This window comes from Temnothorax nylanderi, unplaced genomic scaffold, assembly GCF_030848795.1.
Source record: "Temnothorax nylanderi isolate EJ_2023f unplaced genomic scaffold, tnyl_v1.0 TNYL_tig0074_pilon, whole genome shotgun sequence".
Classification (NCBI taxonomy): Eukaryota; Metazoa; Arthropoda; class Insecta; order Hymenoptera; family Formicidae; genus Temnothorax; species Temnothorax nylanderi.
Window position 1 is genome coordinate 193,774 of NW_027249136.1, and position 22,564 is coordinate 216,337.

The following is a 22,564-nucleotide window of genomic DNA, read 5'->3' on the forward strand; positions in this document are numbered from 1 at the left end:
TATCTGAAATATATCCATCTTATATAGATGAAAAGCGATAATTGTATATAAGATACGCAATAATTTAAAATAACAAACACTATGCTGATGTAGTACACTTTTACGAGCAAAAGTATCCGTTTTGCACAAAACGATATATTCAACGTTTACATACGTGATTCAAGAAATATCTTCCATTTGTCATAAGAAATTGTTCGAGATACGGAACGACAGAAAAATATATAAGTAATATGTGCACCCTATAAGGATATCCCTACGCACAAGGATATCCCGTTGTGAAAATTCTGATCCTACTGGGACGACGTGCACAGCTTTACCAGGAAAAAGTCTCATATGGTCATTCTACGAAAACGAATTGTATGCGCTTTCGTTGAAATCCTGATATAAAGTGGCCTCGACCCTCGCTTCGTTACCTTGTCGCGATTGTCTTAGGAACTTTACGTTAATTTTACCAGATAAAATCTGATCTTTATTGTCAAAAAACATATAAAAATCAAAGCGGAAGAGTTAATGTGTAAATTTATATTTATATATTTTTCTATATATAATTGTAACATGTGTGTGTATGTGTGTGTGTGGGTGTGTGTGTATAAAATACAATAAATGTGGCACACATAAGAAATGTATAATATAATATAATATATAGGTATTATATTATAATTATATTATAGATTTTTTTTTGTTTTTTCAAAAATATATATAACGTCAATCACTAATATTGACAACTTTAATCTTTAATTGAAAATTGAAAGCATTATTTATTAGCACACATTAATTCTATATACTTATTGATAAATCTATTCTAAACTTATACAAAATAAATTTTACTTTGACATAAAATATAAAGAAGCACCTACGATCGTGGTGCATTCGATGTGGTTTTCGTGCTGCTAGGAATTAAATTTATGGCAACGAAGAATATAGATTCGTAATTCTGATCATCGATACGCGTCAACCTAACCGATGCCGCGATGGTAGAAAACGGCATCGCTGATATTTCCGGCAGACAACGAGTAACCGTAATGTTCGATGCGTTTCCGACTCCGACAAGCCGGGGACGTAGTTCATTTTCCATACGAATTTATTCGCATTCAAACTTATGTACTATCAAGGTATGTTTTCGTGAATGTGGCTCACAGACAGGATATCCCTGTCTTTCCTAGGAAAAAGGCCATTAATCTTGGATAATCCTTTTTCGTTCGTTGTTCTTGTTATATTGACTTCGTAAAACATCCGTGCCAAGTGAAACTATTACACAGTTAGCTAAAATCTTCAAGTGGGGTTTTTTTAAATGCACACTCTTAAATTTAGATTACGTCAAAATCAATTTTTTCTTTTTTTTTTATTTCTTTGTATATTAGAGTTAATTTCAAAGTTAACTGTAAAGAAATTAAAGAATTTTAAATTATTGTTTATGCGTCATATATAATTGTAATTTGTATGTGGTAAATAAAGTAAGCTATAATAAACTCGGCACGCGCATATTAAAGATACCGTTATCGGATAAGGAGATCTATATATGAAATTCAAAAACTCTGGAAGAATGGAGAATCGTGCGAGCCCCTTAATGCATTCTTGAGAACGAAAGCAAAGTTCTGTGTCGCGATGAAATGTGATGTCGTAAAATGAGTTCTGTCATTCTGCACTCGTCCGCAAAAATGTGGTCAAGTGCTTACAATTGATTGATTACTTAAGAGAGAATTCTGTAGCAGAGTCATATCAGAGATCATATATCATTCAACATTTTTACTGCATTTTTTTACAGTTGAAAGAAATACAATAATTAATTTCAGATCAACCGAAAACGACGTGTTAAAAATTTAATTTTTATAGAATGAAATATACAGCAAGCATGATCAATTTGTAATATTATGTATTAGGATTTTGCTTCGTATATATCAGTATTTTAATATAAATACTTTATCCACTACCATTTATTAAGTTGTAAAATATAACGATCGAAAACATGAAGATAGAGAAAGGGGCGCAAGCTGGTGGGGATTGACAGCGGAGGGCGGAAAGCGCGGCGTTTCTACCCTTCGTCAGCTGTCCCGTTTGGAGCAGTCAGTGCGCGTTGTGGCTTCGCCACGTGCTTCTCGCGATCTTTAGGTACCCTAGGCTGCCCTAGGCGATCAAGATCCATGCGTCGGAACCTTTTATCATATCCTTGTGTGATGAGGATCAAGATAAAAATATTATCTAGAAATAATTTTATCTAACGCATTTGTGAGTAGTTGCGAGAATGTCGAGGGCACTTTCGCTATCATCATGACCTCATGTTGCAAAAGTTTCAAAATGCCAACGTCTCAAACACGTGCGCTTGGTAAGTTGTTTAAAGATTTGAGATTAAAACTTTTATAAATCTTAATAGAATTTCCATGTATTCCAAGTATACTAAAGTAATATCCACGTTTTAATTTGTGCAATTTTATCTGAAAACGTTGAAGATATCTGTTCAACTGAATATTTACAATAAATTACAAAATTTTTCAAGTATTTTAAACATTTCAAAACGTTATTTCGAAATTTACAAACATGTTCTCTCTCCTTTAATTTTGTTTTTTTTATTATATTAAGAATTTAATAAAGCCTTTATAAAACATTGATCAATTTCGTGAATGTAACTACATATATATATATATATATATATATATATATATATAATGTCTATGCTGTTAAAAAAAATAAATTTTTATATTCTACAACTTTTTGATCACGAGCTGTTATTACTAAAGCATTATTAAAAATTCCAAACTTATTTAATAAATAATTTGTTTTAATTGAATAAAATAAAGAGTGTTTAAAATTATTACAGTTTATATTGTTTTGTAATAAAAAATTAATAAAAATGTCATTTACAATAACAATTTATATAATATATAATATTCTACGCAAGTTACCTCGTCAATACGTGGTGCAATAGATTTTGAGATTAACCTCGCGGACCTTTCTCAGAAGATTTCGAGAACGTTCTTTAACTTGTCTGTTGTGTGAAAAAATTGTACGGATCAACAATAAGTATCCAAAAATATTGTTGAAATTTCATAGAAATGACTTTCATTTATAATATAATATTCTGTCTTTCTAATATAGACGTATATCTTCATTACATATTATCCTCTCCTATTAATTATTCATTATGCTATGTAATCCACTTATTTCACTTTTAGCCGTCACTCAAGCAAATAACGGAAGCGTGAGCATTTGTGAACTCGACACGTTGAAGCGTATTTTAATGAAATTTATTTGATAAGCGAGGTAGAATGTGAACTAGGAGTGTTTAATATAGAAAAAAATCAAAATCCTTTATATCTGAAATATTCATAAGGCAGAAGTCTAAAAAAATGATTGAAAAATGGCATGAGATGTAAATACATCTCAAGAATCATATTTGATATAAAAGAGTACATATGATACATGCATTTGGCAAATTTGTAAATCTAAAATTGGAACGATTGCTTGTACTACAATTTTTATAAATTAATTCCTTTCTGTAAAAATATAATGATTTGTACTTAATTTTTTTCTATACATATATTTTCTATTCAGTATATGTATAATTGTTAACTGTACAACTACACGTTGCATACAAGTGCGTCAAATCAAGCAATGGCTTGTTTTGATATTACTCGGTGTACAATCGAAAAATAAATGTGCTAGTAAAGTAAAGTATAATGCTTTCTAGAAAACTTTGCAGGCAAATAAAAATCCGATTCGAGCAAACTTAGACAACGTCCCGTACAGAGATTCAAACGAATATGGGAAGCAAACTGCCGTGCCCGCCGCGGAAAACTTTGCTAGCAAGGATAAAACGCCATTGGCTAAACCGATAAACATCAGAAAGCTTTAGTCACGTCGAAAAATGCGCCGCGCGCCCGTGCCCGCGCCGGCCGCCGCGCCGGTTCGAGGCTTCGCTCAAACGTGGTGAGAAAAATCCCGTAAAAAGTGACGCTCCCGATAGTATTCCGCCTCAGCAAAAGCTTCCGCACTTTGTTCCTGGAGTACTTCCTGGTATTTGCCCGTCATACATTTATCGGCTCCCAACGCCAATGACGAGAACGAAAGCGCCGATGATATGCCGAAGAGGCATCACAAACGAGCTTCGCTTCAGAATACACGGAGACAGTTTGTCTATACATACATACTATATTTCGTGTTGGAGAACTTCATAAATTATACCGATACCAATGCGTCTTGGACAACAAATCATGAGAAGAAGCGCGTTTGTACTATAAAAACTTTCTGAAATGTTGCATTTATTTATTTGTTTATCACAAACGATTTGTAGATTTCTGTGGCCGATTTGATAAATTTGTCAATCATTTTTTTCTTGTAAAATAAATGTTTCTTGAAAAATATTTTTTAGTAAATTAATTTGTTTGCCAAAAAATGCTCTGAGCAAAGCTATAATGTTCAAGTACCTATATATGAAGTAATAATGTTGCAGCTTGCAAATGTTGAAAGTAAACGTCATCGCGTTTAAATGCTCTTTCAAAAAAATAACATATCTAATAAAAATGGGATATTCTGTATAAAATACGCAACATCATCCATCACACATGCATATTTATTTTATAAATTACCCTTAAAACGTTTACAAATTTATCTCTCGAAACAGTAGACATTTCGGTACAGAAAAAAGTAGAAAACAAAAAATAGACAGATATATATAACCACCAAAAAAGCAGTAGAAGATTGTACATTGACAAATGCAGAGTGGGATAGTAAAAATTAAAGAATGTGATCAGTCTCTCGAGTTCTCCAGGGTGCTGCCGCTGTTGCTGTCGTTCGGCTCGCGAACTCTTTCAACGTCTTTGTGTGCTTCTTGATGCGCCACATTGCATTCCATGGATCCGTGATCCTCGTCACATTGCTGCCTGTCGTTTTCGATCTCCTCGGTCGGATGCTGTCGCGCTTGCATCGTTCGTTGCAACAGCTGCGGACTTGGAGCTCGAGGCACTGATGATCTACCCCTCGATTTTGCGCGCGCCTCTTTGCGTTTCGGTACTTTGCGTTCTCGACACAATGATTTATTTGCTAAATAAAATATAGATCAATAATTACAATATATATATATATATATATATATTACTCTTACTGTATATGATTACGTGAAAAAAATAGAAAGCAAATATACATTAGTGACATTGATTGCTGCTTTTGTCAGGCAAATGTGATACCATGTATATTTTGGAAACTTTAGAATTTAATATTTAGAGATTATGTAGAGGCATAAGTCTTTCTCATAGAGTGCATAATTCTTAATTAAAATTTTCTTATTTTTTTTCCAATGTGGTTAAAATTACCCCGGGACATATGCTTCCGGCTGACGTCGCAGTCACTATCGCAATCGCTTTCGTCAGAAAAGTCGGACTCGAGCTCTCGCTTGGATACTCTTGAACGTTTCGTTCGACGGTTGAATGGTACGGGCGAATTGTCCCTTCCATGCAAGATGTACTGTCCGGATCCTCGAATTGATTGATCCGGATCCTCGAACTCCTCGTCCTCGTATGTGCGCTTTCGCTCTCGTCGCTATCATCACCATATTATGAACATAAAAATTGTATTTCGTACGTTTTATCTAATTAAATATCAATAATCTTTATTCACGATGTGAGAAAAGTGTGAGAAAAGATTCGAATTGTAACAATTATTCTCGATACTGTTTTAATATATTACAAAATAATATACAATATCATTTATTTTATTACAATTTACAATGTACATTTTTTAGAATTTATAGTCTCTTTATTTCTATATTTTGCGGAAAATATTGGAAACTTTACGTTAAATTACGTTTAATTCTGCCGTCTCTTCGCATTAGCTACTAAAGTCTCGTACGTATTATGTCGCGCAATAGACTCTTATTACAACTCACCCCAGGTTCCTTTACCTCAAGATGTAAGGATAATACGATACCCTAGCATTTATACTACTGATGGAATCTCTTAACAAATATCTTGTGATTCTTAAGAGATATAAGAACGAAGGTAATAGAATAAAACACAAATATATTAAATGTATATTATATAAAATTAAATATTATTGTTAAAGCAGTCGAAACTATTTGAGTAGCGCGCGATAACTCTAATTGCGACGCACCTTTCGATTCTGAGCGGCATCGGGTCGTCTATATGGCGATCGTCGGGACTTCCTTCTTCCTTTACTACTACGATGTTTACTATTTCGTCGCCGTGACGTAGTTCTTTTCCTATATTCGTAGATATTAAGCAGAATGGGTAATCGGTAATCCATTTCAATTTTTTCGTCTTTCTCTTCAAATTCAGCATTTTAAAACCATGTTAGATTTCTTAATAATGATAGATGGCAGTCTATCATTATTAATCCATTAGAGATTGTAAACGTTAATCATTTATAATACATCTCGATAGATCTCATTTATAAAATTTACACGTACATATAATAAATGTAAAAATTATCGTCTTTGAGATGTCTTGAGACTTTAAATTAATCGAAAAAGGACACAAATACATTTGTCCGTATAATAGAAATATTACGGCGTACTTGCGCTCTTGCCCTTGTGTTCGACGAGAAGATTCCACGTCGCCGATAGGTGCTTGCACATCCGGTTTTGATTTTTTCTCTTCACTTTTCTGATTGTTTGTAGCCGGTTCCTTACTAACAGGTGGGTTAGAGACAGAATTAGGATTTAAAGTAGCCAGTGTTTTATAACGACCACTCCGATGCCGTAAAAGTCCAGCATTTACCGCATGCTTTAAAGCTCGATGTACCTGCGATATACCGATTATATATCATACAAACGATTAAATTACTTAAAATTTCATTATTGGCCATAGTACAAGTTATCCTTCTCTCTTCTATTCCAAAAAAATAATTTATAATTTATAATTTATAATAGCTTTTTATAAGATGTTTATAACAGATTGCAGAAAAGGAAAACACAATAAAATTTCAATAAGACTATGAACCTTTTATTTAAAGTTAATGTTACACTCACCTGCAGCGTCAAATTTTTGGACGATACGTTGCTGTGCCGGATAAAACTGAGAACTTCGCGAGCTGATGAACCTTTAGTGTCGCCAAGATTTGCCACTGCATCTAGCACGCGAGCCATGAGTCGCGGATTCGACGGTCGAACCATTTTATAATTTCGCAATTCACAATTCACTCACACACAACTGCTGCTTGACTATTCCTAATCCTTTTTTTTGAATTTCTCTATCGATTAAATTTCAAGTTATCTCACCACATAAGGAATAAATAGTACGGAGGTACATTTAGTACCGAATACTAAACAATTACCAGCAAATAGTGTTGGCAAGTTTTTGACTACAATAATTATTGTGTATTTGTGTATCTTTGGCTTTTTCCAGTTATGACACATCTACATTAAACAAAAATAAAAAATATAATAATTTACGATAAATCCTTTCATGTCCATTTTGCGAATTGCAGGATCGAATTTTTGATCGAATTTTTTATGCTACTCTAAATTTCGAGATTGATGCCACACCTACACGCATATTACCTGACAAATTACCTGACGAACCAAAAGACATCCAATCGCTTTTCTCAATGTGTGACAAATTGTTCTGATAAACCAAACCCGTCGTAAATGCGGGTCGTCCTTAAGAGCACCACGAATTTCGTTGAGGCACCAGAGGCATGCCGTCATTTGCGTCGAAGTTGTCGCCGAGATGTTCGTTGTCTCCGAATGATATTCTTCGTCTGTTTGACGATGCTTATTTTTTCTTTTAATCAGAACGCAAAACGTGCCTTAATTATTTCGATGCCTGTATATACAAATTGTATATACCTAATATGTCTGTGGGGTATATACATTATGCATACATTGAAATTCAATGAGTCGTGATTAAGACATGCGTATTCAGTATAATTTGGAATTTGAGATTTATTAAAATTGATATATTTTTTTATATAACTTGGAAATTAAACAAATTCCCCAGAGAATGATTTCTATACTTATATATTGATAATATGATGCTGGAAACGCGCGCGCGACAATCGATATAGGTACATTTTACCGCATTTATATAGCATGGAAAATTGACGTTGTGTCATCCCAACTTACAGCTTTGTAACACGAAGTGCTATCGGGGCATACGTCAGTGTCAGGAATTTTCGCGGTACCATGGACTCAAATTACAAATTAAACTTTAAGGAATGCCTGCTACACGTATAATATACGTCCTCGCGCGCTTTCTCGTACGTGTGTTTGTTAAGTGTGACTTATCTATTCTGTGCCATTGACAAGGATATGTTGTGTGCACCGTGTGACTTGTCGAAACATATTTAATAAGTATTCGTAATATAATAAAAACATTTTGTCTGAACAGATTCTTGTTCTCCGACTATAAGATTGTAAGAACGAGACATTTTATAATATTTCAAAGATAAAAAAAATTAATTTACTTTGGCAGTATCTCTTAAAAAAACATGTAAAGGTACCAAACGCGTCATCTTTGTCGGAAGCTCTCTAACATTTCGTCACACTTTCATCTAAACATGTTTAGAAAGCAACCATGTACCATAATTTGGAAAATTATTTACACGAGTGACGAGTTTTCGCAAGACGCGTTGAGTAATTAAAATCCCTGCTTCCGATTTACGTATACACAAACGTTGCTGATAATCAGGCCATCCCAATCATCACGTCGCGAATGGCACCCACTTTTCAAAGCGTATCTCGTATTTACATGTGTACAAATAGCTGTTTGCATATACGGTGCGGTTCGTTCACTTTCAAACGTCTTTCGCTTCAAACTATTTTCGAGGGAATGAATGAAGGGTATGTGTCGCACAAGCAGCGAATGTACGCATAACCGTCAAGATTTACCGATTTATCGATTTACCGATTCGATATCTGTCTATTTACTACGCGTTATCGCACATCGTCACCGAAAATCGAGCAACGCAAAAGTCAAAAAGGCAAAGTCTAAAAGACGTCGAGGAGATTAAAGAGCTAGTTCTTTGCGATCTTTAGACATTTGTGTTGTGCTGTTTCGAAACATTGTTCGATCAAAGAGAAAAATGTCATAATGGCAAGATGAACAACAAGTACAGAAATAAAAAACTAGATGTTTTTAAATTAAATTTACACGAGAATTTTTATATTTTATATTTTGATTTTGTTTAATTACATAAAGATTAAGTATATATGCGCAAACGTAAAAAATACTCATTATGCACAAATAGTTCCACATTTTCACCATTACAGCTTGCCACATAATTTTCTGAAGCTAGTTTTCGCGCAATAGTAATATTTATCCTAAATTAAGGCATCGCATACAGAAACGAACAACTTAACGGTCCAATATACGCATTTATCGAGCAGACAGATTCACAGTTCATACGAATGTAACGTAAAATTTAATAGCGTTATTAAACCTCGAAATACACACCGTTATTTTCCATCTCGTTTACCGCAAAAAAAAAGAAACGTTCGTTATGCGCTCGGATGCCATCATCTATAATGTATTATTTATAGGATTGGTAACCAAATTCTAGCTCTCGATATTTCCGTGTATATGTATTTCTATTTCTATTAAATTACCATATTTCTATTAAATTTAATTGTACCTTTTAGTAACTGTGTTACCAATATATTCTAAAATTCTAATCTCATTTTTTTTATATAAGCTTATAAAATTTCATTAAAAAAGCTATATAATAATGCGTGTTGCGTGTTGCGTGTTGCTATTTTGTTTCTTAACTCTTATTAATGTTATGTTGATGTTTACTATAGTGCGAAATATCAAATGGTCCTGTTGTTAAATCAAACTGACGAACGAATTCTTACACGAAGAAAGTAAGACTCCGACCTCACGAAGCTAACATCATGAAGCCAAGAATCCTGCTCGTCTTTGCCAATCTCATTACTTCTATCTTTTTGTAAGTTCGATCTACAAGAAACTCTGTGTTATATTTTATCCTATGCATTTTAATGATGTCAGTTATATGCGGAATTTATTTAATTCGGCGGCAATTCGTTAAACGATTTATTAAGTAAATGATTATGTATTCGTTTATGTGTAACGATGCAGTCTTCTTTACAAAGGACAAATAAATCCAAGGGCATACTTACTTATATTGTCTCTTGAATAACTCATTCGTATAATTGGAAGTCTTCTTTCTTACATGCATACATTAAACATTAAACAAAGGCCACTTTTATATTTAAACGGCTATATCAAGGAATACAATTAATGTAAATTCATTGCGGATATCTTTTCTCCATAATGTTGCTCATTGTCAGTCAATCTTACAATGAGATTAATACTTCAATTAACTGCAGGTATATTAACAATAAAAATTAATATAAAATTACGTCTTGTTGGAAATAAGTACAATTCCTCAAAAATTGTAATATTTCTTTAAATTTCAAATCAAATACTTTAAAGCGAAAAGTTAAATTAAAAGTTCTATTATTAATTTATTAATTAACGCTACAAATAGTGCAATTTTTTGGGGAATATAAATCTAAACAATTTAATTTAAATTTAGAAAATTGAACATGATAAGCAAATGCGGCTTTAACGTTTTTTAAATACGGTAAATATATATATGATTCCAGCTTTTTATTTAGCTTTCTCCCGAATGACTTTTGACCGTTTTAATTGCACTAGCTGTATACGCATACAGTTGTAGGTATATGGAGATATGTTCACCAAGATTTCAGGATTCTGTGGCCGAGTAAGCAAAAGTAAAGCATGGTTTACTCCATATTTATCATACGTATGTGTACGCGTATATATATGTGCAGGGTGAATCGGTAACGCAAGCTAAAGAACTAAACTGGAATATGTATGAGATATGGAACATGTTATTTAAAAAAGGCAAGATATTCCGACTAGTTGCACACCCTCGGAAATCGCTCAATTTTAGCACGTTGTTAATGCAAATCAATCAGTCAATCAATCAATTTGCTTGTCACGTGTCACGTAATATAATTTAACTCTTTGCGCACACTTCGAATCTTTTGTGTGTTATAAACGCCGGCTTTTTCATCATTATTAATTAAAATATTAACCTAAACGACGTAAAATATTAATATTTATTTTTTTAATGCCCATAAAGAACATATAAATGTATTCATCGCGCTGTAGAATTTTCGTGTTACAAAAAAAAGGGAGTGTTTCTTCCGATTAATAAAATTAATCTTATCAAGCCGCGATTTACTCGGCTAGCTGGTAAAATTACGACACTTGTTTTAGAGTGGCCGCGGGTGCAAGAACTTCCGTCAGACAGCGGACGCAAAGCAACAACCACAGTAACATTAGCGACCTATTGGATAATCTACTTCGCGGTTACGACAATAGCATTAGACCAGACTTTGGCGGGCCCCCGGCCACTGTCGAGGTCGATATTATGGTACGCAGCATGGGTCCCATCTCTGAGATGGATATGGTCAGTCATATTTTTCGTTTATCTCTCAGCATAATATGCGAGGCAATCACAAAATTTGAATCTGCCTAATTGTGTACACGAGTACATATAGGGAATCGATTTCAAATAATTCAGGACTTGGCATATAATAAATAGTGTATTTTAAAAATAAAACCTTAGCATTAAACGATATAGAAAAATTAATTAACGTGTCAAATTCTCGATTGTAGATTTGTACATATTTATTAAAATGTATAGACTATATATAAATGATGATATGGTTTATAATCAAAATTTGAAATTTCCTGCAGACGTACTCAATGGATTGTTACTTTCGACAATCGTGGGTCGACAGACGTTTAGCATTTCAGGGTGGTAAGGAGACACTCGCTCTGAGTATTTCTATGTTGGCACGGATCTGGAAGCCCGACACGTATTTCTACAATGGCAAGCATAGTTACCTGCATACGATCACCAGCCCGAATAAATTCGTCAGACTTTATCAGAATGGCAGAGTACTTTACAGTTCCAGGTATGTTTCAATGAATATCTCGATTCCGTAGATTAAAAACATGCATAATCCATGAAAGATCTTATAAATTTTGTCTTTTAAGAAGTTATAACTACAAGGTGTCAAAAATAATAAACTTCTTATAATCTTGGTATAAAGTAAGAGGAAAATAAAAGGAAGAATCTCTATATTATTAATATTTATAACATTCGAATATTATTTAACGTCTGTTCATTACGCCGCAGTAATCAAGATACGTCAACAGTATCAATACAAAAAAATCTTGTCGTACCTTCAGTGCTTTATCATGTTAAATTTATTTTGGGTTGAAGTACATATAATTATGCGAAAGGTTTAGTCTTTCTGTCGTCTCATGTTACCTCTATTACCATAAAAATATTCTTTTAAGAAAATCGTGAAAAGCGTAATGATGTCTCTTGCAAAAATGTCGTGAGATTTATGATCGGAAGATCGGAACTTTATCTGAATTTTATCTCTTATTATTGCCAATCGCTTATAAAGATTTTTTTCTTTCGAAAAGTCATGTAATCGAACATATTACAATTGTACTCTGTCAACTTACGGATAAATTTTAACTATATGGTTTTGAAAATTGTGTAAAATTAAGGGAGATTAACAGTTTAGATATTGCAAATCAATTTAAAAATAAAAAATCAACTTGACTTGATATTCCTTTTGATTTCTATTCGCTGACATATCTGTTAGTAATGCAAAATCTCTATTTTTTAACAAGGAGAAATGGAGATCGTGCACGTAAGATAGAATTTTAAGCAAGTATGTCAGTATTCGCTCGACACCAAATCTCTGCAAATCTTTTCTCGGCAACGTGACATATGCAAGGTCTGAGGTATCTCGAACTCAAGGGTTAATTCTGCCGTACACAATAGATCCGGAAGACTAGGTCAAGAGAAAGGGAACAGATTAACAATAAGGAGATGGTTGTATCGCTTCAGTACTCCTTTTGTATTTGTATTTGGTTTATATCAATAACAAAAAACAAAGTAGCCTCTATGATATGTAACTTGAAGCCCCTTACTGTTCCATATTTTGACGTTATAAATTAATAAGATGAAATTATTGATTTTGCTACCATTATATATCTTGCTTCTTTTCACACGTGGAAAAATAAATAATTTTTATGAGAAAACTATATACTTGACTATTCGTTTAGTAACAAGTGTGCTAATCACAATTTGTAACAGCCAAAAAAATTTTTAATCAACAATCGAATCAAGTGTATAATAAGAATACCAGCCATCTATCGTGATAATTACATGAAAACTGTGAAAACTTGACAAGTCGAAAAAGGGCAGATTTTATACAATTGCTGTCTCACATCTTAAAAAATGCAGTTTCTTTGAAAAACGAGGTCTCATATATATTTTTCTCTGACCGACTGAACCCATACCCATTTGGATTGGAAAATGTTTTGATCACGTCCGTGGTGTTATTTACTCGATACTTTATTAGCCGCTGCCTTTTATCGACCATCGAGATTTATTTAAACCAGGGAGAATAGGGATTCGCTGATTTCGGTATTTTCGAAATCTAATGGATAAATTCTGATCAAGTTACAAAAAACAAATCATATTTGTTAGGTATACATTATATCTATAATATATTATCGATATTATTATAATAATACATGTAATATTAACAGCTTCGCATAATTTGCTGCTGATCTATCAAGTCTGACGTTTAAACACAAAATTATTTGTACTACATAGAGAGAAAAAAATTATTTTATTATGTATTATCTCAATCTTGATTCGTGTTCTATAGATGATAACATTAGTTCCCAAAGTTAGTATCTCATTGAAAAATAAAAGTAATGTAAATTTACAAATATAACAATTCTTTTTTTAATATAATAATTTAGTGTTGTTTTATGTTTATAAAATAAAAAATTATAATAGTAAATAGTAAATGGAATTATTAGCAGGTAGTAAAACAGAAAAGAAGATAAAGTTTATAAATTTAATTTTTATAAATTTATATTTATAGATTTTTAGATTTAGGAAAAAGAATTATTTGATTTCTCTCTCTCTCTCTCTCTCTCTCTCTCTCTCTCTCTCTCTCTCTCTCTCTCTCTCCTCTCTCTCTCTCTCTCTCTCTCTCTCTCTCTCTCTCTTTCTCTCTCTCTCTCTCTCTCTCTTTTTATCTCTCTCTCTCTCTCTCTCTCTCTCTCTCTCTCTCTCTCTCTCTCTCTCTCTCTCTCTCTCTCTCTCTCTCTCTCTCTCTCTCTCTCTCTCAAATATCAATTCCAAATAGCATACCGATCATACATTTAAATGTTAATAATTGCTTGTAACTTGACTAAATTGAAGCAATTGTCATAGTTTTACCGATTTTTATTTTGCAGTTTTTTATCGCATAAAGTACTAGGTATTCTGTATGTTGAAAAAGGAATTAATTCTTATTCTGACTTGCGGTTAAAACCTAGAATTAACCAAATTGCATGTTCTAGCAATGAAAAATCAAGACTGCATCATACATACAAGTTCTGCACCTGTGACTGCGAACGCCGCAGTCAAGTACTATTGTGATATTTGCATTTAAATTAATGCCACTGCAAACACCTAGTTGTTTTATGGAATCTCGCGATTAATATGCAACGTTACGTATTATCAGACTGATCAAGAATTGTATATCCGTCAATACTCATTTTCTTTATATTTTGAACAATAATATAAACTTTTTATTGTTATTTAAAACAATAGACTTTCGAGCGAGTCTTGTGCGGGATTACTGTGACAGCAACCTATTATTTTTATTTACATTCTCAACGGACCAACATTATCATAATTAAAAATTCGAAAACAAGCAAATAAATGCATATTACTAATAACTGACGAAATAAATACAGGAGAGAGAAAGGGAAGTAGAGATGATCTAGTCTAAAAAGAGCTTTTGGATCGTATCGAGAAGTGCATCGAAGACGGGCCGCAATGCATGTATGATCGGAAGTACGAGTTGCAGTATCCCGTTGCATTTTCAAGAGAGGGAGAATGAGAGAGAGAGAGAGAGAGAGAGATCCAATTTCGCGAGAGTATGTCGAGCATGAAGTGTACACTGTACCGTGCAAATGCTCTCTCTCTCCCCCTCTCTGTTTCTCTTTTACTTTCCCTATCGATCGATAGATCCTTCCTTTGAAATACGCCGAAATTTCGTCTATATCTCTGAAATGGCAAACGAAAGACGTGCCTTTACAAAAATTGTTAAAATATATATACTCGTATAGCGATAAATCGAGAACTCAAGAACATTTGTGAAAAAATAACTAAACTTGTCTTTGCATTCTGTAAAGATGCGACTATATCTCGTAAACATCGGTTAATTGCTAATCCAGAAACTATCGTTTAAAACGCGGTCGTAGCTTGTTGTGAGATGAAAAGATATCGTTCAATATATACATATACACGTATAGTGCACAACTGAGAAGCCGCACTTCTCTTCTGTAATTCTTGCTTGAATGGCGAGAAACTTTTCGAGAGTGACTTTTGCTCTTCTTTTTCCTTTGACTTGAACAAAACGTCTATTCGGATCAACTTTTCGGATTAACTTTTGTCATTCGAATGTTTACCCGAGAAATTGTAAGTCTAACTCATATCTTTCAGAGCATTCAAGCGATAAGCAACGAAATTTTTGACAACATTGTTAGTTTTTTACGATAGTTTAGGCTTAAATAAAAATGTATACTTATAAATTTTAATCCGTTTATTTTATTAATTTCTTCAAGAATAAATGTCTCAAAAGACATTCGCTCTTACTATATTGTGCTTTATTGAAATTGCAACTAAATGTTATTATAATCTGATTTATCCTGCGATCATTTACCATTGTATATGGATCTTCTACTACTTACTTACTACTGCTTTCCATTCTATGCTTTGATTTTTCCTTCACAACGCTTTTTTTTATCTACCTTTTTTAAAATTTTTTTTCGAAAAAATTTACCGAAAGAATCGAGAACTTGTCGTCGTGCCATTGCTATCTTTAAAATTATCCTGAATTATTTATTTGGGGGCCGTTTAACTTTACCGCTCGGTTAATTCTTTTCTCGCGTATCCGTGAAAAGTTGGTCTTTCTTCATTCTTTTAATCTCATCCCATTCGACTTGGTTTTATCTCACGCTCCTTCGGCCGTAATCGTCATTATTCATGAGGCAGAGAAAACTTGTCATTATAAAGGAATAAAACTTTTGCTTCTTTTCACCGATATTGTCAAGGAAGTGAGACAGAGAGAAAGAAAGAAAAAGAGAGAGAGAGAGAGAGAGAGAATGTTTATTGTAACGTAGAATTATGAGTCTCATTAGAACAGCCATCTGTATAATGCGTGTCCTACGTAAGTTTAGAACACAACTTTAAACCTCTCGTTGTGTCTTGTACAAAATGTATCATTTCAAACTTTCAAAATATATTTAACCAGCCATAATTTGCAGAAAGTTAATTAATTCTCTTTGATTATAACAAATACTTACATATTTTAAGATTATAATGTACTTCTAAAATTAATCAACTCTTTTATAACAAATATCACGATGCGAAGTAATTCGACAGAGTAAATTGTATTAATCTTAACGAAACTGTAAATTCTAAACATCAAAAGACTATCTTAAAATTATTATCAATATTTCAAATAAATTCAGAAACTTCTCATCATCTATAATATCTAATGTAATAAAAAGTCAACAATCACTCAATATTTAAGGTAGACTAGACACTATAAAGCGCGCGCCATTTATTCTCGACTATTATATTTACTTATTCACGCATACACGCATCAAGATAACCAAAATCAATCTATAATATAATAATCGGTCATTTATGAGTTACTCTCGCAGTACGAAGCCAAGCGAGAGAACCAATCAACATCGCGCAAAAAGGCCTCAATTCTTCGATAAAAAATAAATTAATTCAGGTAACGTGCCCGTTTTCAAAAAGTGGAATTACAGAAAACAAAACTCAACAGAAGCTGAATATCAATATATGTAAATAATTTAAATCAAACTCGATTAAATATACAGCCACAACAACATTTGTTCGCGCTTTATTCGGAATAAAGTTCAGGTTAGTACCTCAATAATCGGGAATCTTTTCTTCAGCAAGTCTGTTGCTGAATTTGATTTTACCGGGATTAAAAAGCAGTCCCTATACTGAAACGGTACCCGAAAATCATTCGAGGCAAATTGCCCGAGGTCTATCTTCAGCAAAACGCGGTCAATCTCGCAACACCTTTCGTGCACGCCGCGCCGTGCCGTCGAGAATGTCGAGATACGTGAGAGAAATATTCAATCTGTGACTAGAAAAAAAGCCTAAAATCCTAAACTCCAGTAAAGGGGAATTCTTGTTTTTTTTTCTATACTCCTATTAGTCGATCATTATTTATTATCTTTTTCGTGCTTGGTTCATTTTACTCATGATCCATATTCTTAAACTCTCGCAATTTTTCCATATTATTATGTTAAACGCATGCAAATATTATAGAATTTTTTTACTAAATATATAACAAACAATAAAAATAAAACTTTAATCCTTAAAAAATTGCGAGATATAACGGAAGTTGAGCTGTCGTGCGCTCTCACGATATGAGGTGTGTAGGTATAAAAATAAACGCATACCTGCTGCAAATTTAACGATAAAGCGAGTTGGTGAAGTACCAAAGTGATGAATCCATAGATCGTTTTATCTTTTGATCTTAACTTTTCCGAAATTAAAACGCAGAGTGATAATTCAATGAAACTCAAAACAATTTACGATACTAATCTCTTATGCGTTTTGCATTTGCATTTGACCACAAGCAAAGTATAATACATACTATTGAAATTTTGTTCAAACTGATTGAAAATTGAAATATTGCGTAAAATGAATGACAAGATTTCTGTAGTAAACAACTATTTTCACTTAATATACAGAATGTTTAAATTAAACTTGTTCTTAATATATGACTTTCGAATTATAAGTGATTACAATTTTAATTTTACTTAATTTTAATAGAATTTTGTATAACGACAACAAATTTAATCAAAAATCAGTTACAGATGTTTTTTTATAGTCTGTTATACGTTATACGTATCGAGATTATAGCATTCCAAAATTTGTGTTAAATTGTTTATGTCGTTTCAGACTTACGATTAAAGCAGGATGTCCGATGAATCTCGAAGACTTTCCAATGGATACACAAAGATGTCCGCTGCAATTTGGCAGCTGTGAGTTTAGTAAATTTATTTGTTCCGCGACTCTCAAAGATATTTTATCCTTCTTCTTCTTTTCGCTTCTGCTTCCTTCCTTCAGCGACATTCGGATTGTATCAGCAATCTGCGATAGAAAGATTTCAAGGATCAATAAAATAACGGGGATCATGCAGGCTTATTCGTTTCTTGTGTAATTTTTAATCTCGTAAAAAATTATGCGACATTTAGTGTACTTATGCATAAAAATTAGGTTTAATTAGATTTATCAATAGACATCGAGTTTATTATATATTTTCTTACTTATTTCTTTTATTTTTAAATAAAATCGTATATTTAAATTTTAAATAATGAAGCAGCAAAGGCCAAGCGTGCAATTTTCGATTGTCAGCTACCATTTGAGACGATACGTCGATCTTTTTGGCAATGCGAAATTAATCCACTTACAGTCGGCTACACGACACGCGATGTAATCTACAAGTGGAACAGCGCAAGGCAAGTCGCTATAGCAGAGGATATGAAGCTGTCACAATTTGATCTGGTCGCCAATCCCACTGCAAATCATTCGACCGCACCGGGTTTCTCGCATGGTAAGTGCAATGAGGCCGCCCTGCAAACGAGATCAAGAATATACGGCTTATCAATATTTCTTCTAGCGCTGTGAATTTAGTACATTTAGTACAAAGAAGTAGAAAATGGCAATTTGAGAATCAGAGAAGTAAATATAGTGCTAAGACGTCGATAAAAATCCAACTTTAATATACATATACGTATGTACATACATACGTATACAACTTACAGTTAGTAAGCAGCAAATGATGAGCGAATGAATTAAAGTAACTTAACGCGAAAATTGGGAACTCTACAGAAAATTCGGTCAAGGAAGGGTAAAAGTAGCGTCGACTCTCTCTTTTTCTCCTTAAGCTTTCATTGTCCGTTCATATAGGCGAGCAGCCCAGAAGATTGGATACTACATAAATTTGTCTGCAAATTTTAATTGATCGAATTATTGTATTATCGATTATTAGTAAACGGCAAACGCCGCGGCTGCCTCTTGAGTTGATTGTGGAAGAACTTATCGAGGAAATCTGCTTAAAATCGTCAAGTCACATCGACCCAGAAAGATATTCTTATAATAATTTTAAACAACAACATTATAGCAACAATTGCTTTCCGACATGATGCTTCGTCATGATAAAAATTACATTTTATTCCAGTAATAAAATATCATGAAGTTTGTGCAAATAATCGATGAATAGGAAGAGTGCAGGACTGGCAGTCCATCCTTTGATAGGCAAAGATACAAATGTTTTTATAATATTGTACTCTACAGAAATATGTGGTTAATCAGCGTTATATTTGTTGATTTATTAAGCATGCAATGATACAACTACAAATTAAAATTGTCTAAGCCACTTTTGCGTGTCTTGTATTTAAATCTCTTGACGCAATCACTTGTTGTAATCATCTAAATTTCTTTTAATTTGGTAAAAGTATATATATATATATATATATATAGCGACGTTAAAAGCACGTTATTCTTAGCTTATATATATAGATGTCAAATATATTTCAGCGGAATACTCGATGCTCTTGGTGTACTTCCATTTACAAAGGCACATGGGTAACTTCCTAATACAGGTATACGGTCCTTGCGTCCTGCTGGTCGTCTTGTCTTGGGTCTCATTCTGGTTAAACAGAGAAGCTACCGCCGACCGAGTGTCGCTAGGTAAGAGCAGCTATTCCACTGCTATTAATAATTTAAGTGTTCTTTGAAACCTCCACCGTGTGTGTTACACTCTACCATACAATCTACCTTAAACATGCATTTTATCATACTTTTACAACAGATATGTGTACGGTAAACGTGTGTAAGAGAATATAACGCAGTGCGAGCAAAATGCATCAAAAGGGATCTATGCTAAACCGCAAGCGTGAAAATGCACAACCCGCATAATTTAAAATACGCAACGCTTTCTCAACACCGCAACAACGCCGCAAATGCGCTAATATAATTTCTTGGGCTTTATTAAACTTATAATTTTCCTTGTAACGGAAATCAAGCGAGTAATGTGTCGTTTTTTTTTTTAATTTATATCATTAATCAGACATTGTAATAAACATTGACTGGTCTGAAAATTTTCAAAACTTATATTACATATAATAATCTCTTTACTGTTGCAGAATTAAAATTTCTTATCAAGTGCCATTTTACTCTATATTTATAATATATGTAATTATGTCTATAGCAATTTATCATGTTATATTTGTTATCGAAAATGTTATCGAAATACGACATACAAAGAATTTCCAAATAAAACAAATAATAAAAGAATAATAATAATGAAGGACTTTTGCAAATTGAATATCCGGATGTGATAATTGAAATTAAATAAACAACTGTAATTATTGTATTTCCCTATTATTCACTAAAATTCAAGATAAGCTTTACTGTTGTAGAATTTATAATTGCACAGTTCGATTGTCACGTTACATCTTGTTTCAGGCATAACTACTGTATTAACAATGACATTCTTAGGACTCGAAGCGAGAACCGACCTGCCTAAAGTTCCTTATCCCACTGCTCTGGATTTCTTCGTCTTTCTCTCGTTCGCGTTCATCTTCGCTACTATAATACAATTTGCAGTGGTGCATTATTTCACCAAGTATGGATCGGGAGAGTGTTACTTTAGTTCTGATCTAAGCGATACTGAAAGTTCAAACGAAGAGGAAGATGTAACTAGAAGACTAATAAAAAATCAACCGGTAAATATATTGTATCATATAAGCTCTTGGATTAAATAGAAGCGAGAAATTTATTCATTTCTTCCTATTTTTTCAAGAACAAATATAAATGCTGAGAGAGAGAGAGAGAGAGAGAGAGAGAGAGAGAGAGAGAGAGAGAGAGAGAGAGAGAGAGAGAGAGAGAGAGAGAGAGAGAGAGATAAAATCTAAATATAAATTGAAAAAAGACAAGAAAATAACGTTCTAGCAGATTTAGAACATTCTTCCTTTCATTTCCAAGTCATATCATGGTATAACTTGAAATGTTAAGTTCCAACGCAGGGAATGAGAGAGAATAATGGTTCCAAGTTCCAACTTCCATAACATTCCATAAATATTGTTTTAGGCTCGTCGGAAGAGTTCCGCGAGTTCTACTACACGAGGACGTGGCAATCGCAACTTGGCGATAAATGGCGACAGTATGATCGAAGTGATACCATTGTCAGCGATCTCGATACCCGATAGGGATCCAGCGGTGCCTGGGCACTGGCAGATATCTTGTATGACCTGCAGCCCACCGCCCGCGCCGCGACAAATGCCGCCGCCGCTGCCGCCGCCGCCACAGCCACACCCGCCGTCATCCAAGCGAGCAACGTCGTCCGCGTCCAGAAGACGACGTCGGCGAACTCCCAGATACAACTCGGTATCGAAGATTGACCGCGTCAGTCGTGTAATGTTTCCCCTGTTTTTCCTGACCATCAATCTTTTCTATTGGTACGCGTATCTCTCGCGTAGCGAACGGATCCACTATTATAACTCCAACGCCGCGTGATAGGACCTCCTGCCTCAAACAAGAGAGATATTGTGAAGATTATTTAAAATGCTTTGCCAGCTAAAAAAGTCAACCGCGCAATTTTCCTAGCTCTAATACTGAAAAAGGACAAATCTTTACTTTTATATGCGTGAATATGTTCGCATAACTTTTATCTCACACAACCATGCAGATTATTTTAAGTGATAAGATTTTATCAAGAAAATATTAAAATTTGAGAGAATGAAACTGAAGGGTTTCGAGTAAAGAGGATGTAAGTATTTGTTGATAATAACGTGGTTAAAAATGGACGTGTCATACTCTGATGTCCATTGTAAAAACGAATATGGAGAAAATGACTGACGAAGAGATACGTACCAGCATAAAATATACAGGCCACAAGAGCTAAACTTGGCTAAATATACCTAACAAATAAGCAAAGCAAATGCACCTAAAAATTGAACGGAAAGAATGTTATCCTAATATAATACAACTTTATTTACTTATTTTCTAAACCTTCCTCGTTCTGACTCCTGCCTAAAAAAAAATTAACGCTAATAAAATTGTCAAAGTAGTAAAAGTAAGTCTCTCTGTTATTTTTAGTTAGATAATCTCTTTTCGTATAAAATTATATTGTTACTAAAAATGATTTTTTTTATAGTTGCAGTAGATGATAGAGCATCTAAATTAAATTGAATTAGAAATTATTAGAATACTGCAAAGAAAATTAAGATTTTCTCATAAGAAACAATCGCAATCAACATATATGTATTATATTTGATATTAAAAATTCGTGAAAATATGAATACCTATGAAAAAGTTTGAACTGGAGCTTATATGTTTTATTCTGCTACTATTGTCTGGTTAGGTTAGATTGGGTTAGATTAGGAGGCAAATATAGACTGTGTCGACATCTTGT

At 33.4% G+C, this 22,564-nt stretch overlaps 2 protein-coding genes across 2 annotated transcripts; one reads left to right on the forward strand and one right to left on the reverse strand.

Annotated features, from left to right (window-relative positions):
• The first annotated feature begins 1,929 nt into the window (after nt 1-1,929).
• LOC139774109 (gamma-aminobutyric acid receptor alpha-like) lies at nt 1,930-22,229 on the forward strand. The gene is made up of 9 exons (XM_071709098.1): nt 1,930-2,323; nt 9,749-9,894; nt 11,217-11,409; nt 11,700-11,920; nt 18,046-18,128; nt 18,560-18,700; nt 19,687-19,839; nt 20,617-20,876; nt 21,241-22,229. The coding sequence occupies exons 2-9, from the start codon at nt 9,842-9,844 to the stop codon at nt 21,664-21,666; spliced, it is 1,530 nt and encodes a 509-aa protein (XP_071565199.1). The 5' UTR covers nt 1,930-2,323; nt 9,749-9,841; the 3' UTR covers nt 21,667-22,229.
• LOC139774112 (uncharacterized) lies at nt 4,550-18,696 on the reverse strand. Its single transcript, XM_071709104.1, has 8 exons — nt 18,558-18,696; nt 18,052-18,237; nt 7,285-7,733; nt 6,980-7,200; nt 6,526-6,752; nt 6,103-6,211; nt 5,307-5,532; nt 4,550-5,037 (listed from the first exon to the last, which is right to left on the reverse strand). Exons 4-8 carry the CDS (start codon nt 7,121-7,123, stop codon nt 4,745-4,747), a joined length of 999 nt encoding a protein of 332 aa, XP_071565205.1. The 5' UTR covers nt 7,124-7,200; nt 7,285-7,733; nt 18,052-18,237; nt 18,558-18,696; the 3' UTR covers nt 4,550-4,744.
• Nucleotides 22,230-22,564: the final 335 nt, after the last annotated feature.

Excerpts from the sequence above, each read along its gene's own strand:
- LOC139774112 (XM_071709104.1), bottom strand. The coding sequence starts at position 7,123 with ATGGTTCGACCGTCGAATCCGCGACTCATGGCTCGCGTGCTAGATGCA. Across the intron at positions 5,533-6,102 it reads ATGCCGCTCAGAATCGAAAG|CGACGAGAGCGAAAGCGCAC; the intron begins GTGCGTCGCAAT and ends TGGTGATGATAG. Across the intron at positions 5,038-5,306 it reads CCGGAAGCATATGTCCCGGG|CAAATAAATCATTGTGTCGA; the intron begins GTAATTTTAACC and ends TATTTTATTTAG.
- LOC139774109 (XM_071709098.1), top strand. The coding sequence starts at position 9,842 with ATGAAGCCAAGAATCCTGCTCGTCTTTGCCAATCTCATTACTTCTATC. Across the intron at positions 11,410-11,699 it reads CCATCTCTGAGATGGATATG|ACGTACTCAATGGATTGTTA; the intron begins GTCAGTCATATT and ends AATTTCCTGCAG. Across the intron at positions 11,921-18,045 it reads AGAGTACTTTACAGTTCCAG|ACTTACGATTAAAGCAGGAT; the intron begins GTATGTTTCAAT and ends ATGTCGTTTCAG.